General features: G+C 51.1%; 1 protein-coding gene and 1 pseudogene across 1 annotated transcript; both read right to left on the bottom strand.

Moving 5' to 3' along the window:
* Window positions 1-290: 290 nt before the first annotated feature.
* LOC137466639 (olfactory receptor 14J1-like) lies at window positions 291-1,223 on the bottom strand (annotated as a pseudogene).
* Window positions 1,224-14,870: 13,647 nt separating this feature from the next.
* LOC137466640 (zinc finger protein 551-like) lies at window positions 14,871-16,392 on the bottom strand (the record flags this gene model as incomplete). Its single annotated transcript, XM_068178338.1, has 3 exons — window positions 14,871-15,927; window positions 15,970-16,154; window positions 16,202-16,392. Coding segments are annotated over 3 exons (917 nt in total), but the record flags the coding sequence as incomplete, so codon positions are not given.
* Window positions 16,393-17,273: the final 881 nt, after the last annotated feature.

Genomic DNA, 17,273 nt, shown 5'->3' with positions numbered 1-17,273 from the left:
TTGCTGCTGCAGCTCCAGGGAAGGCAACAAAAGGGCATCTCTGCAGAAAACTCTGCTGGGACATCCTTGAGTTCCTTTAAAGCCACTGATAGCTCAGCCCCTAATTGACACAGTCTGTGGGCACAGGGAAGGTGGAGGGGAACAAAATGAGAAATGGCACAAAAATTACATTTCTTTGTGGACAATATTAAAACAGTGAAGCAAAGGAAAAAAAGAACCCACAACCAAAGCAACAAGAAGTATCAGAGATGACTTTTATTTCAAGTGATTTGCAGAAATATGCCAGCAGTTTAATGTTCCTGAAAGCATCCAGTCATCAGTGTCCTCACTGCAGCCTTGAGCTCCTGGTTCCTCAGGCTGTAGATGAGGGGGTTCAGGCCTGGAGGCACCACCGAGTACAGAATTGACAGGGCCAGATCCAGGGATGGGGAGGAGATGGAGGGGGGCTTCAGGTAGGAAAATGTCCCAGTGCTGAGGAACAGGGAGAGCACGGCCAGGTAAGGGAGGCAGGTGGAAAAGGCTTTGTGCTGTCCCTGCTCAGAGGGGATCCTCAGCACAGCCCTGAAGATCTGCACATAGGAGAAAACAATGAACACAAAACAACCAAATACCAAACAGGCACTAACTGCAATGAGCCCAAATTTCCTGAGGTAGGAATTTCAGCAGGAGAGTTTAAGGACCTGGGGGATTTCACAGAAGAACTGGCCCAGGGCATTGCCATGGCACAGGGGCAGGGAAAATGTATTGGCCGTGTGCAGCAGAGCATTGAGAAAGGCACTGGCCCAGGCAGCTGCTGCCATGTGGGCACAAGCTCTGCTGCCCAGGAGGGTCCCGTAGTGCAGGGGTTTGCAGATGGACACGTAGCGGTCGTAGCACATGGTGGTCAGGAGGGAAAACTCTGCTGAAATGAAGAACAGAAAGAAAAAGAGCTGAGCAGCACATCCTGAGTAGGAGATGGTGGTGGTGTCCCAGAGGGAATTGTGCATGGCTTTGGGGACAGTGGTGCAGATGGAGCCCAGGTCGCTGAGGGCCAGGTTGAGCAGGAAGAAGAACATGGGCGTGTGCAGGTGGTGGCCGCAGGCTACGGCGCTGATGATGAGGCTGTTGCCCAGGAGGGCAGCCAGGGAGATGCCCAGGAAGAGGCAGAAGTGCAGGAGCTGCAGCTGCCGCGTGTCTGCCAGTGCCAGCAGGAGGAAGTGGCTGATGGAGCTGCTGTTGGACATTGGCTGTGGCTGACCATGGGGACCTGTTCATGGAGAAAGGACAGTGAAAAGTTAGAGGAGATACCTGTAACCAAAACCAAAGCCATTTCCCATACACCCTCCCCTTGAACACACAGGGACACAATTCTGTGTTTAAGAGTTTAGAGGTTTTCATTTTAAGCTCCCCCCCTGTCTCTCCTGGTATTCTTGGATATCAGAAACCCTCAACATTCCTGCCTCCCTCTGGTAAAAGAGAGTTCCCTGAGGGAAGATTATGAGTGGAGACTGAGGGGAGATGGTCTGTCACTTCATTCTCTTTGGAGTTTCTCTGGGCTTTCACTTCTTCAAATGAAGGATGTTCACACTCTCATGTTTCTTTTAACGCTATGGTGCTACTGAGACAGATGGATCCACCACAGCCCTGCTCCATATTTGTAGCCAAGGATTCACATTGCTCATTTCACCAACCCAGCAGCATTTTCAGTGTCAGAACACCTCTGCCTTTCCCCATCAATCTTATAACTCAGAGATGATCTAGGACAGGTTTGCACCCTGGATTGAAGATCCCAGCTTGGACTGAAATCTCAGGGAGACTTCCAAGTGTCCTTCTGATGGCACTGGATGCAGGGAGATGCAGCTCCTTCCCTGGCTGCAGTGACAGCATTGCCCAGAGCCGGGCACTGGGGACAGCTGTGTCACCCTGAGCCAGCTGTGTCCCCTCCCAGAGCCCCCAGTGCCGGGCAGCTGCTCCCAGCCCTGTGCTCTGCAGAGGGAACTGGGCCCGGGGCTGCAGAGCTGCCCCACGGCTCTGCTGCAGCTCTGCCTGCACAGGAGGGGCTGCACGCCTTGGAGCCCCGGCCCTGAGGGCAGAGGCTTGGCTGGGGGGACAGGAGGGAGGGGGCTTGTTCAGAGGGAGGGGCTGCACTGGAGGGGATCCTCTGGACATCTCTAAACTCTCCCTGCCACAGCATTTCTGGGTTTTGCTTTCTCTCCTTCCCTGACCTTCTCTCTGCTTCCTGGGGATTTTCCTCCTGCAGGTGTTTCCCTGTGCCTGAGCTCTCCCTGCCAGCACTCACAGACCCCAAATCTCTGTGCACTCTCCTTGGCCTGACAGAACCCTGCCTGTTTGCAGGGCACTGGCTGGGGGCAGGTTCTGTTTGCAGCTTGGAGAAAGGACAGCTCAGACTGAGCCTGATGGCTCCAGCAGAGGTGATGCTGCTGCTGTCCATGGGCAGAGTGGCTGAAAGCACATTAGGGATCTTCTGTGAACCTATTGATCACTAAAAGTAATAGTTTGGATGTCTCAGGTGCTTGTCAAAATTCATAATCAACTGTTAATATCAATTCCTCCCTCCCTGCCATTCTCCAGTAGTAGGAAACTGAATATAAATTCTTAGGAAATTTCCTCATTTTTATCAAAATCCTTGTCTTGGAAATATTCTATGACTGATCAGAACCCCTCAGCATGTCAAGGCTTCATGAGCATTTCACCTGACATGCACCAGAAATACTCAGATTTGTACTCACAGGGTCTGTGGGCATTGGGATGTTCCAGCTGTAGGAGATCACTCCGGAGCTGCAGCTGCATTGTCCTGCAGCCAGAGGTTCCTGTGCCAAGGGCTGCCAGTGATTCTGCCCCAGGCACTTCTCAACACCCTCCCAGCCCTGACTGATTGAAGCTCTCTGTGCCTCTGTGCTGTGCCCGGGCTGGCTGCAGGCAGTGCCCCAGCCCTGCTGGGCTGGGAGAAGAGCTGCTCATCCAGAGAAATGTGCTTTTGAAGCTCTCCTTGGTTGCCAGGATCACCCTCTGTGCCAGGAGCCCGGCCCAGCTCAGCAGCACAGACACAGCACAAGGACTTTAATGACCCTCTGGGGCTTTGTGCTCAGGCCCTGAACATCAGGCCTTGAGAGGGAGCTGCAGAAACCTCTCCAGAACTCCAAGTCAGAATCCAACTCCAAAGTTTCTTTGACTTTTAATGGGTCCCACTGAGGGACACGAGTGAGAAAGTGTCCCCAGGCCCCAGGCAGAGCAGAGAACTGGAGGCACTGATGACAGGTGGGGACAAAGAGAAGCCAAGTCTTGGTGCCCAGGGGCACAGCAGGGTCTGTGCCACCAAGGGCTGTCAGGAGACACCTTGTCCTGAGGCACTGGGGCCTCCTGGCACAGCCCCAGCCAGGCTGGACACTGTCAGCCCCTTGTCCTGCCCTCAGCATCCCCCCCTAGCCCACATCCCAGTGGCCTCAAGGATCTGCTGGAAGGAGTCCCTGGGGAGCCTTGCTCAGGAATGGCCCTGGGGGCTCCTTCATGCTCCCAGGGACTGCAGGTTTTTCAAAGCACTTTGGCTTTGGCTTTTGCCTTGGAGTCTCTGAGAGCTTTGTGCAATCACGGCCTCCAATTATCTGCTGTAATTAGTCCCTGGAGAGGCTTTGTCAGGAACAACACTCAGTGGGGCTCATTAATGCTTCAAGGTACTGCCGTTCTTTTAAGGTACTTGGTGTTTCCCTTTTTATACAGATTCTGTGAGAAAGATTGTGCAGTCACAGCCTGAAATTATCTGCTTTAACGAGTCCCTTGAGAGCTTTGCACTGACACTCAGTGGGGCTCATTGATGCTTTGAGATACACAAGGAGTTTAAGGTACTTTGGATTGTCCTTTTCACTCTGAGTCTCTGAGAGGTTTTTGTGCAATCCTGTCCTCCAATTCTCTCCTCCAAGGAGTCCATGAGGAGCCTGTGTTGGGGATGGACCTCAGTAGCACCCATTAATGGCTCGAGAAACTTTGGGTTTTTTCTCTCACTTTGACTCCTGGACAGGTTTATACAATCTCCTCTCAGGCCCTGAGGTTTCAGGGCTCAGCTCCAAATGCACCACGGGGCTCATTAGGATGAAGCAAGTCCTGAGAAGCCATGGCTGTGCTTTGATTTCTCTCTGCTCTAGTGCAGTTCATCTGGAAGGTTTCCTTTTACAGTTATGGAGAAATATTTCTAAGAGCTTCTAAGAAATATGTATTCCTATTTTAAAGAGTGTTTTATTGCTGTTCTCTTCTGAGAAGAGCTGATTGCTGCATTCTATGATTGATATTGATGTAGGGCCGCTCCTAAGTTTTACCTTGAGGTCTGACCCAGTGTGGACAACCTTGCCCCACATTCCTCAACCCCATGTGAGAAACAATTTTCACTTTCAAAAATGTATATGGTTTTAAGACCTTATCAAAATACAACAGAAGAGTTAATAAAGTAAAGAATACAGCGCCAGGAGCAAAGGATTCAGTCACCACGTGCTCATCTACAAAATGGATGTTCTGTCTTTTATACCTCCAGCCCCTCCCAAAGTCTTGTCAATCCACTCCTCCTTCGCTGTCCAGTGGTGGAGATCACTTTCTTACAGCTTGATTGGAGCTCAGGCGCTGCCATAGCAACAAGCCGACCCTCCCAAATGCCCTGACTACTGAGGGCATCCCGTGATAACAATGCAAGGGGGAAGGGAAAGATAACTATCCACCTACACAACTTCTCTTAACATCTACTTAATATTCACCCCTTAACTGTGAGAGTCAACCATAGGATTACTCATCTATAACAAACCCCCATGTTCTTTTTCTATAAGTCATTTTGCTTGAACATTTAATTAAAAATTTTCTCTCTCTTGAAAGAGTCATACTAGCATCTGTTGATGTGGGCAAGGACAGTGGGAACAGGAGAAAAATCTCAGGTTTTCCTTAGACACACTTATTTGGAATGGACAGAAGGGCCTAACAGAGGTCCAGGATGGCTTTGACTCCCATCTATCATGCCTATGTGGTTGCTACCTATAGTCATTGTTTCATAGGGGTCCAGAGACCAGCTCGGTCTCGCCCTCCAGTCCCTGTTGTATTCAAAGACAGTTGGGGAATGACAGTGGTCCGATATGGCCTTTTGTCCCTACATTACCATGCCTACAGGGTTGCTACCCACAGCAGGGCTATGCCATCTTCTTGGAAGTGAACAAAGGGGTCTTGCCCTCCTTCCTTTGTCTTATTTTCTTAAAGAAGCTGTCCCATTACCTTTTACAGTCCCTTGTGTACTTCCCCTCAACAGGTGCTGGTAATTCTCACCCATTAAAACAGGAAGACAGTTCACAAACTGGTTGGTGGAAGCTTGACTTTAAGCGTCTTGGTGTTTTTCTGGTTGTCTTTCAGTCTCTGCCTGAGATCCAATCTCATTTCAGCTGGTCTGGATGTTATATGTAGTGCATTTTTTGTGTTTTTCCTGCTGGGCCTTTAACTCTGTTGGCCTGAGTCCATCTGTTGGCATGACTCCATCCCCACTCTGCAGTTCACACGGCCGATTTGGTGGTGAGCAGTTCCTGAACGGGACCTTCCCATTGAGGAGTTAAAGGCTGATCTCTCCATGACTTGATCATTCCCCAATCCCCGGGATTAATATTATGGATTCTGAAATCCAGGGTGGCTGTTTGAGGAATAGCCCCTTTATGTCTTAGCCCTTCTAAGGTTTCTGCTATAGACATAACATACTTCTTGGTATTGGCTTCCCCTTCCTCATAGGTGGCAACCCTCTGGGGTGAGGTCAAAAAGGGTAACCCAAACGTCATTTCATAGGGTGACACCCCCAGATCTGACTTGGGATGAGTTGTAAGTCATAATAAGGACAAAGGGAGACATTTCATCCATGACATTTGGATTTCAAACATCAGCTTATCTAGAGCCTTTTTAAGAGTTTGATTCATCCTCTCAACGTGACTAGAACTCTGTGGATGCCTTGGAGTGTGTAATTCCCATTTACTCCCAGGGTTTGAACAAATTTTTGCAATATTTCGGAGGTGAAATGAGCTCCTTGGTGTCACGATCCGCTTGTGCGGGGTGTCATGATGGCTCTTTTCACTGATCTCAAAAGTGCAAAAAGGCAAACAACAAGGGACTATTTGTTAATCATAACAAATGCACCTTTATTAGGGGCCAAAACAGTAAATGCGATAGTGGGGATCAGAAAGGAGATAAAAGTAGAGAGAGAGAGAGAGAGAGAGAGAAAAGAGGGGGATGGGAATAGCTACCAACACAGCCGAGATCCTCACCGGTCCAGACAATGGGGATCCGTCTGGTCGTGTCGGGGAAGTCTTCAAAATTCTGGTCAACTCAGGGGTCCAGTTATACTCCATGGAGGAAAAAAGGGGGGAACATGCAGGACAATGAGAGTCTATTGTAATTACTGCGGGGGAACAGGTGAGTCCACTGAAACCACCGAAGCAGGACAAACACAATGAAGAATAAGTCCACTGAAATTACTGAAGAAGAACAGGTCATGTCATTAGTGGTTTCTCCACTCCCTGTGATAGGGGTCTCAGTCTCAGTCCTTAGGAGGAGGGTTTTCCATCTCTGTCCATCTGTCACAGTGGTAATGGGGCAGATGAGAGGTTTTCAGTGAGAGACCACTAGGGTCAACTCAAAGTTCATTCAGCTTCAAAAGGAGAGTGGGCAAATATGCAGTAGGCCGTTCCTTGCTGGGTTCATGCCAGGTCCTTGCTGATTCTTTGCCAAGTCCGTGCCAATTCCTTGCCAAGTCCTTGCCAGGCCTTGTTCGGAACAGCTAATGTAACGGTGCAGCAACTGCACCTGCACTGCCGCTCTCTCCAAGCCGGAACTGTAGTGGAGGAAGGGCGCTTCTCCTCGTGGCAATCGGTAGGCAAAAGTGGGGGCTTCAGAGGGCCTTACACTTGGTCTAAATCAATCCTGTTCACCATCCCATATTGGGGAATGATTGATTCTAGAAGTGTTTTACTCACAACATTGGCATTGGCTTTAACCGTGGGTACCGCCTCTACCCAATGAGTCAGGTTACCTACTATCACTAGTAAAAACTTCCACCGTTGTACCTGGGGAAGCTCAGTAAAGTCTACTTGGATGTTTTAAAGGGCTGTAAGGCTAGTTCTCGCCCTCCCCTGGTGTTTTCCTCATGACCTTCTCATTCACTTGTTGGCATATCTCACACCTTTCAATTACCTGCTTAGCTATCCCAAAAATTCCTATGCAGGCCCAGTCCCTTAGAAATTGATCACTTAGCGCTTGTGTACCCCAGCGTGTTGTTCCATGTTTGCCTTCTAGCATTTTCCTGGCAAGGGGTTTATTCAACATTTGCCTCCCATCTGCTAATCTCCACTTCCCTTTGTTATCTTTCTTGGCTCCTGTTTTAAGGAATTCTTTCTCTTCTGTCTCACTGAATATGGGGACTTCTTCCATTTCTCTCATAGGGGTTAATGCTGTCATTAGTTTTTCTGTCCCTGATTTGGCTGAATTCTTAGCATCTAAATCTGCTAAATGGTTCCCTCGTGCTTCTTGAGTCATCCCTTTTTTATGTCCTTTAACATATACTGCTGCCACTTCTTCTGGCAATTGTAAAGTTTCTAACACTTCTAAAATAAGTTTTTACTTCCTTTCCCCTTGAATTTAATAGCCCACTCTCTTCCCGAATTTTTCCAAAGGTATGCACTACTCCAAAAGCATATTATGAGTGTGTATTTATTGTTTCTCTTTTCTGTGTGAATATTTCCAGAGCTCACTTTAGGGCATACAACTCACATGCTTGGGCTGACCAGTTGGAAGGTAACTTTCCATTTTCTAGGGCCACTAACTCTTCATCTGCCATAGCCCACCCCAATACCCTGTGCCCTGGATTACCTGTGAAAATCCATCGATGTTCAATCGTTTTCCACCTTGGAGTGGTTGATCTGTTAGGTCCTCTATTACTTTAGTTTGATAGTTTATAACTTCTAGGCAATTATATATTAATTCCTCACCTGGTTTTCCATCTAAAGCTGGGCAGGGTTGAGTTGGTTACTCACGACTAGCTCTAAATCATTATCTATTAAGATGGCTTCATATTTTAGTACTTGGGAATCAGTGAGCCATTTCTCAGCCTTTTAGCCGAGGATACTCCTTACTGAGTGAGTGGTATATATTTTCAATTTTGCCCCAAAGGTTAATTTTTTGCTTTCTTCTACGAGTGGGGCGCTCGCTGCCACTGCCTGAATGCAGGTTGGCCACCCCCAGCTGACAGGGTCTTGCAGTTTTGATAAATAGGCCACTGGTTTCCTGGATCCTCCCCGGTCCTGGGCTAATCCTCCATGTGCTGCCCCTTTTTCTATATCCACAAACAGATAGAAGGGTTTGTCTAAGGCAGGAAGACTCAGTGCTGCTTCACTGACTAATTTTTGCTTTACAGCTTCAAAATTTGCTTGTGGTCTTCTTCCCACCTAATCTCTTCTTCTACTAACTTTTCATACAAGAACCTGATGGCCTGCATGTATCCTTCAATCCATAACCTAAGATATCCCAACAGGCCTAAAAACCTTCTGACTTCTCTCTTAGTTTTTGGTTGTGGGAGTGAGGCTATCCCTGCAATTCTCTCAGGGTTCAGCCGCTGGCGCCCTTGACAAACCACATGTCCTAGGCATTTTACTTCCCTCCCTACAATTTGGAGTTTCCCTTTTGATACTCAAAGTCCTTGGTCCCCCCAAAAATTTACCAGTGCTGTGGTGGATTCTCGAACTTTGAGATACCCTGAGAGCAGCCCAGTGCTCCTTGCTCCCCTGTGCTGACACGTGAGTGTTTGTCTGGTTTCGGGATGGCCCTGGCTGTGTGAGGGGTGCTACGTGGACACGAGACAGCCGGTCCTGTCCCGCTGGGTCCCAGCAGTGCCTCACAGCAGTCCTGCATCCACGTCAGGATGCTGGCCAAGAGAGGTCCTGGAAGCTGAGGCAGCTGATTTTAAGCTTGTGCAGGTGCCTACAGGTCAAGGCCAACGGTGTTCCCTCAGGATACAGCAGTCCTGAGGGGTCTCCCTCATTCAAACAAATCGGCAGACAAATGCATTGTCAGCCAAAAGCCCTTTGATTGACCTGGTGGGAGGGCAAGGGTCTGCACCCACTGAAATGTTTCTCCACCATGTATAAATTTCAGTGGGTTGATGTATCAAAATCACCATCCATCTTTACACTGCTGAGGTGATTCCATAGGCAGGGGTTGGAAATACATTGTGTCAGATTCCCATACTTGAAGCTGATGTCCAGGTCCTGGCCAGGAGCGGTCTCGATGCCCCAAAGCAGCACAAAGTCTTCCTCAGGGCTTCCCTGCACAGGGCTGATTCCACACTTGCCCTTAGTTCTTCTGGTAGACTGTGTCTAAAGCTTTTTGTCAGGTCACTCTCATGTCAAGTTAGGCCACCAGGTTTTTGTTATGCTAACTGCTGCTAAGTACTTAGGCATGTCTGTGCTAATTACTTGTTTACTCATGTGAATGGCTTGTGCTTACTCATGTCAAACCAAGGCCTTGTTCCATCCCCAAAGGTGCCTGAGGCCACCCGCTCCTTGTGGCACCAGTTGCTTTCCTGTGGAATGTTCTCCCTCCCCGAGAGTGAAGAGGGAGGTGCAGAAAGAGCTTGCCAGGCTGCTCTCCATCCTTTCCCAGCACTCCTGGTGAAGTGGAGAAGTCCGAGCTGAGCGCAAAGGTGCAAATGGAGCAGCCGTGCACGGGAAGGCTCGGTGGGAAGGATGATCCAGGATCCATAGGCCTGGCAGCCTGAGCGTGCTCCAGGGGAAGGCCTTGGAGCAGATCCTCCTGAGTGCCATCCCACGGCACCTGCAGGGAACCAGGGCGTCTGCTGGAGGGTGGGAAAGCTCAGCGGAGGGACGGGGACAGCTGGGGCTCCTGGCGGGGTGTTGAGGGCTTCTGTGTGGGAGTTTGGGGGGCTTGGTGCTGGTGGGGTGTTGGAGAAGGAGTTGTCTGGAAGGTGAGAGGTCTAGGCTGGAATTTGAGTCAGTTTGAAGGCAGCATCTGTGCTTTGGCACAGCTTTGGTTAGGGAGGCCAGAAGGAATATCTGTGACTTTTCATGGTCCTGATTGTCCTGCAGGGAACAAGAGGGCAGAGCTGTACTTTACTGGCCACTCAGATCTCTGTACCAGGGGCAGGATTAGCCCTTTTGCCATCTACTCAATTCTGTGAGCTACTTTTCTACCACTGAGTGGACTTTGATTTCTTGAGAGCTTTTATTTCTTTAGAGAATTAGGATATTATCATCTGTTCATAGAAAACCAAAGAATGGCCCTTGTTTTTTCCCTTTTTTTGTGTAGTGTTATGTTCTGTAAAGTGACCCTCAGTGGATGAGGTTAAGGCAAATGAGTTGCTGCTTTGAGATTGGAAGCAAAATTCCAACTCTTCACCTCCTCAGGTCATCCCAATTAATTTGGGAAGTTTGCAACTTTCTGGAACTACTTGAGTCGAGCAATGGGAAGTAAAGCTTTCCTGAATTGAGGATTCTTACTTGCCAGATTCTTCTGTGCCTTCACCACTGAGGTGGTTTTGTGCTGAAGGCAATAACTGCAATGAGAAAATAATTTCAGCATGGAGTAAGAGCTTCTGACAGAGACCAAGTGTTGCCAGCAGTTGCTCCAGGTGCTCCTGCCAACAGCCCCTGCAGGCAGGAGCGCAGCCCCCAATGCACGTGGGCTTTGGCTCCCTCTGGCACAGGAGCCCCCCACGGGCACAGGTCTCTGGGGCAGGAGACGGGCACCGGTGCTGCCAGGGCTCGGGGGGTGGCAGGTCTGCTTGGGCAGGGACTGTGCCACACCTGCTGATGTCAGCGCTCCCCGGGCCCCAGGGGTCAGAGCAGCATTCGTGCCATGGCCCACACGTTCCTTGTCTGTTTCACACCCGCGGGTTTAGGATGGCCACCAGCCGGGACGTGTCCCAAGAGGCCATGCCAGCTTCTGTGAAGACCCCGTGCCCTTCCCAGCACGGCTGCATCGGCAGCCCTGGGGGCTCCTTCTGCTGCCCTGAGCCCGCAGAGCAGGGCAGCGTTTGCTGATGGTTTCAGCCATTCCCAAAGATCCTGTCGGGCTGTCTTAGACACTTGGGGTGAGGGATTCCTTCCAACCTGAGCCACTTTGGGTGGGCTGGGGGCGGCCCCAGGGCAGGGAGCAGTGTGTGCAGGGGCCCTTTGTGACACGGTGCAGCACGGTCACCGTGGCATGGAACGGGACAGCGTGTCCAAGGGCCCTTTGTGACACGGGCTGACATAGGAGCTGGCGGTGACAAGACCACGCCACAGTGCTCGCAGCATGCGACGGGACAGGACGGGACAGAGCGGTGCCGTGAGGAGCCCCCGCACAGCGCACTCGTTCGTGTCTGACCTGGAGCTTTTCCGAGGCGTTATTCCTGCAGCTGACCTCGAGGCCTGACCACAGGACTTGGTGACCTGTGGCCTTCCCGAGGCTTCTCTTCTGCATCTGTCCTCGAGGGCAGACTGTGGGACTTGGTGCCCCAGAGGCATCTCCCATCCCTGCCACCGGTGCCCTCGAGGCCAGACCACAATCCTTGACAGGAGTCTCCTGTCCCTGTGGCAGGAGCCCTTGAGACCAGAGTGCAGGACTTGCTGTCCTGTAGCCTTCCTGAGGCTTCTCTCTTGAAGGTGCCTTCCAGGCACGACTTCAGGCCTTGCTGACTCGGAGTTTTCCGAGGCATCTCTCCTGCAAGTAGCCACAAATCCAGTCACTGACATGGAGCAGAGACCCCCGAGAGTGCCCCAGCTGTCCTGGGTGGAGGAAGAGGAAGAGGGCCCTGGAGCTGGCCCTGCCCAGGAGACCTGTGCTGCCCTGCTGGATATGCTCGTAGAGGAAGGGTTTTGCAATCCAAAGCAAGTAAGCAGCCTGTGGCCAGGGTTTGATCCTCCCAGGAGCTGCTTGGCCTCCCAAGCCATGCCTACTGGTAACTGGAAGCCTTTGAGGCCATGGCAGTGTGGTGGGAAGGGAAGCACTTCTCTGGGGAAGCTGGGGACATTCCTCCCTCTGGCAGCTTTCCAAGTCTCCCTGTGCCTTCTCCAGGTGCCTGCCATGGTGAGGTACATCCACCAGTGGCTCATGGCCAGTCATTTTGCTGAGCACTGGCTGAACAGGGCCCTGCTGGATCTCACCAAAGAACAGCCTGCTGATGTAGTAATGTGTCCTGGTTTTGGGCAAATTTGGGAGAAAACCTCCAGAAGGAGCCCCCAGAAAGCAAACCCCCACAGCCCCTTGCTCACCTGGTTCGGGAAGAATTTCCTCAGAGAGTAGTGGAAACAACCTGTTTATTGAGCAGGCAAAGCACTCCCCAGCACAAAAAATGAACAACATGAGATGACAAAAACTCTTTCTACGGTCTGAAGAGGTGACAAATTCAGAAAGTCTCTGCTGGGAGTGGTTGCCCAGTTCTCGGTCTCCGGTGCTGGGGATGGCTGCTGCAGGTCACAAAATGCTGGCTCTCGGTGTTTCTTGGTGTTTCCCAGGTCCCAATCCTGAGCAGGTTCAAATGGTATTCAGGAAAGGGAAAGAAAAAAAACAGTCCAGGGAAAAAATTGGATTGCCTAGCTAAACTAACTAATAAGCAAAAGCAAGGGCAAAAGCAAAAAGCAGGAGCAAGAGCAAAGCGAAAGCAAGCAAGCCAGCAAGCAAGCAAGAAAGCCAGCAAGCCCTAGCCTCTCCTAGACACAGACCTTGGGGAGAGGTGAGCCGGCTGATAACAAGACAAAACAAACCTTCACTTTTCGGAGCCAGTCCTGAAGGCACAGAACATAACATCAAGTATAAACAGAACACACGATTGGGGATGCAAGCACCATAATGTCACCCTAGGACATTCCACCCCTTATCTCCATATCGTCAACATACTACCAAACGTCATGTAAAAACTTCATCAAGTAAAAACTTCCATCTTTCACTTACTCAGACACATTTCCTTCCATCTCACATGCTCAAACCTTTGACACACATTTCCTTCTGTATCACTTGCTCAAACCTTCGACACTTACACATTTCCTTCTGTCTCATGTCTGTGTGGTTTAATGTAAAGACAGTGGCAGTAACATCCAGCAAACAGTGATATTTGCATATGAGTCTCACCCCACAATCAGATCTCCCTGAGGTACACATCGAGTTCTTCCATATTTCTGCATTATTCACTGTGTACAACCTGGTCCCTGAGCAAAGACAATCCCACAAATGGGTTTGTCTGTACTCGAGGCAGAATTGATCCACACTGTCTTCCCTAACAAACCTCTGATATGTGCCCCTGGGATTTTATCTACCTGGATCGGAACAGCATATAAAAAGGAGCAGTTCCAAACATATGGCACATGATGCCAATCAGCCTTCTGATGAGCCTGTGACATTTCTTACTCAACAGTGACACTGCAGTGCTGGCCACCAGGCCGGCTTGCCAAGGGAGGCTTCTGGCCATGCCCTGCAAGCAGCTGCTGCTGCCAAGGCGCCTTTGGTGCCTCAGGCTCTCCTTGGCACAGCTCCCAGCACGGCACTCTTCCCTTGTGCCCGAGGCCTTCCCTGTGCTGGGGCTGGCCTGGGGCTTTTCCTGCAGCGGGTCCTGCCCTGCTCCTGGCACAGGAAAGGCAGTTCCTGCTGGAGCAGGAGGCTCTGCCTGCGGTGGGCTCAAACCACTCCAGCAAGGCCCTGGTGACGTCAAAATTGCTTCCTAGAGCAGAATAATCTATAATTGGCATAGCTCCTATATTGAGGAGTAAATAACTATTTTTAAAATTTTATTCTGTGTTGTAAATAGACCGTTATATCTAATAATGATCAGAATCAATCATAGCTGTATTTAAACAGATTTATCTGGTATTCCATCGTTAATCTTTTGGGACAAATTGCATTAAGGTTCAATTCCACCTGTCCAATCTGCAGGGTCGGGATGGGATCCAGCCGCTGCCAGTCTCTTCTATTAGAAGGAATTCTAGAAGTCTAGGGGTCCTGCAGGGGTTTGAGGATCTGTGTTGGCTGTTGGGGGACATTTCTCCACCTCATGACTCAGCAGGAATTTCTCCAGTAAGGAAATAAAGCTTTTGCCTGAAGCTCCCACTCTGCCCATGACAGGAACCCCTGTGAGCGCCTGTGACATCCCGGCTCTTTGTCAGCCTGGGGACTCCTGGGATGTCACCGTGGAGCCCCCATGAGTGCCTGTGACAGATCGGTGCCTTTGCAGCCAAAGGACCCCTGGGATGTCACCATGGGATGGCTGTGACTGCCTCTGACCACACGGCTCTTTCCCATCCCCAGAAACCCCTGGGAGGTCTCCATGGAGCCCCTGCCTCTGCCTGTGACATTCCAGCTCTTGAACAGCCTGGAGACTCTTGGAAATTCCCCATGGAACCCCTCTGAGGGCCTGTGACAAATCTGATCCTTAGCAGGCAATCATCACCAGGAACCCCTGTTGCTGTGGTCAGTTTCCATGGCAACCATCACCAGCCCCTGTTGCTATGGTCAGTTTCCATGGCAATCATCACCAGCCCCTGTTGCTATGGTCAGTTTCCATGGCAACCATCACCAGCCCCCTGTTGCTATGGCCAGTCCCTTGGCAGCTCCGTGGAGACCCCATGTCAGGGGTGTTTGCCATGGACACCAGCCTCTGGGGAAAAACCTTTTCCTGAGATCCAACCCAAGCCTGCCCCGTCTCAGCTGCAGCCACTCCCTCCACTCCTGTCCCTGGGCACCAGAGTGAACAGATTCCCACAGCCCCAGCCAGGGATCCGCTCCCAAGGCTGTTGCCGTGGCCGTCAGGGTGGGGACCAGCTGGGATGCTTGGTTTCCAAGGGCCGGGGTTCAGGAATGGGATTCCCCAATTTCCTGCTCCTGCTAAAATCGCACTGCCGCTCCCTGCCCTCCCGCCTCCCATCGAAAGCACAAAAGGCAAAGATCCTGGGCTGGGTTAAGAACAATTTACTGGGAACAGCAGCGAAATAAGGAACAAACAGGAACAGAAATAATACTAATAACAGAAGTGATAAGAAAAACTATTTACAGGGAAAACTCCAACACCACTGACAGGCTCTTCCTGGCCATGTATTTCCGCCTCCATGGAAAGGACACCCTTCTCCTCGGAGAGAGAGAGAGAGAGTCCCTTTCCTGCCCCTGGCAATGACCTGAGGTGGGAGTGAATGTAATGACAGGGCCATGGCCAGACCCTCATGTTCTTTGATCCCACATCATGTCATTGGCAGGGGCAGTAAAAGGGACATATGTCTTTCCAGCATGGATCACAGGGAACGTGGATCACCAGGGCTCTTCCCAACATGGGTTCTCCCATGGGGGATGAAGCTGGAGCAGTGCACAAAGCTCTTCCTGCAGTCGGGGCACTCGCAGGGCTTTCCTTACTGGTGTCTCCGTTGGTGTCTGGCCAAGCGAGAGCTCCTGGAGAAGCTCTTCCCACGCTGCGGACACTTGTAGGGCCTCTCCCTGGTGTGGATGCGCCGGTGCCAGATGAGGTGGGAGTTGTGCTTGAAGCCCTTCCGGCAGTGGGGGCAGTGGAAGGGCCTCTCCCCCGTGTGAATCCACTGGTGCTTGAGAAGAATGGATCTGGTCTGAAAGCTCTCCTGACAGTTGGGACATTCGTAGGGCCTCTCCCCAGTGTGGATCATTTGGTGGATGATCAGTTGGGACCGCTGGCTGAAGCCCTTCCCACATTCCCCACATTTGTATGGCCTTTCTCCAGTGTGGATCCTCTGGTGGCTGATCAAGTGGGACTTCTGGCTGAAGCTCTTCCCACATTCCCCACACTCATAGGGCCGTTCCCTGGTGTGGATCCTCTGGTGGCAGATCAGGCTGGAGCTCTGGCTGAAGGTCATCCCACATTCCCCACACTCATAGGGCCTCTCCCCGGTGTGGATCCGCTGGTGACGGAGGAGATTGGAGCTGGTCTGAAAACTCTTCTGACACTGGGGACACTCCTAGGACCTCTCCCCCGTGTGGATGTGTTGGTGGATGACGAGGGCAGAGCTGCAGCTGAAGCCCTTCCCACACTCCCCACACTCGTAGGGCCATTCCCCGGTGTGGATCATCTGGTGGCAGAACAGGTTGAAACTCCTCCTGAAGCTCTTCCCACACTCCAAGCACTTGTAGGACTTCTCCCCATCATGAACCTGCTCATGCACCACCAGCTCTTAGCTCTGGCTGAAGCTCTGTCCACCTTCCTGGCACAGGGAGGTCTCTCCTCCTCAGAGCACCCTGGGTTGGGTTTGCAGCCCCTCCTCCTGCGGGATCTCCGGGGCTTTTCCTCCCTGTTGGATTTCTGCGCCATGGAGTTGCTCAAAACGGCCTCTTCCACAAGGTTCTGCCGCGGGGATTTCTCCTTCCTGATCTCCATCCTCAGCTCCTTCCCTGGGGGAGGAAGGACAAGGAGAGGATGGGATTTGCCTCCATGCCAGAGGGAAGGGGAAGAGAATCCCCCCAGTGCGTCCCTGGCAGGACGGCGTCGACAGCAGGGTTGTCCTGCAGCCGGGAGCCACGCTGGGCTGGGAGATGGAGCAGGAGAGAGGGGGAAAGGGGCACTGACTTCCTCCTCAGCTGCCCGGGGGTGCCAGGCCTCCTTTTTCTTCCTCGCAGCTACCTGCTCCATCTGGTGAAGTTTTGGAGATAGGAAATTCTGTTTTGGGAGAAAAACAAGGGATGAGCACATTGAGTTTTGTACTGGTTTGAAGGCAAACCAGGGGGAGAGTCTAAGTCAGAATTACAATTTAGTAAGAATATTAAGATCAAGGCAATGAAACAGAAACACTGGCTTAGACTGACAGAGTCAGGATTTAACCTGACACCCCATTGGTCAGGGTGGTGGTAGCCGTCGGATGAAATGGTGTCTGCAGCCCTGTTGGAGTGATGAACGTGATTCTGTCAAAGCGGTGATCCTGTAGAAGGGTCTGGTCTTGCTCTGAAGGTCCAGTGGTGGTTATGGAGCTCTTGTCCTCTGGGAATCCAGTAGGCAAGGTGGTCCTGGTGTTGCAAGGGTGAGATTACATCCAGGTAGGAATGCTTGGTTCCTCCCCCTGGGCGGAGCATCCCACAATGGGATGATGTAATTTTATCAGTCCTGCAGTGGCACTCAATGGCCCATTAACAGAAGATAGCCCCTGGAGGGTGTTATCAGGGCTGAGCCATGGAAGAGATAAAGAACACTGCCCCACCTGTTTATCACAGTTTATGAAGATGGTGACTGAAAACATACTTTGGGTTACATCTTACATTGCACCCTGAAACAGTGAGGC

Source organism: Anomalospiza imberbis, unplaced genomic scaffold (genome assembly GCF_031753505.1).
Source record: "Anomalospiza imberbis isolate Cuckoo-Finch-1a 21T00152 unplaced genomic scaffold, ASM3175350v1 scaffold_350, whole genome shotgun sequence".
NCBI classification, from domain to species: Eukaryota; Metazoa; Chordata; class Aves; order Passeriformes; family Viduidae; genus Anomalospiza; species Anomalospiza imberbis.
This window is presented reverse-complemented; position numbering and strand designations above follow the sequence as displayed.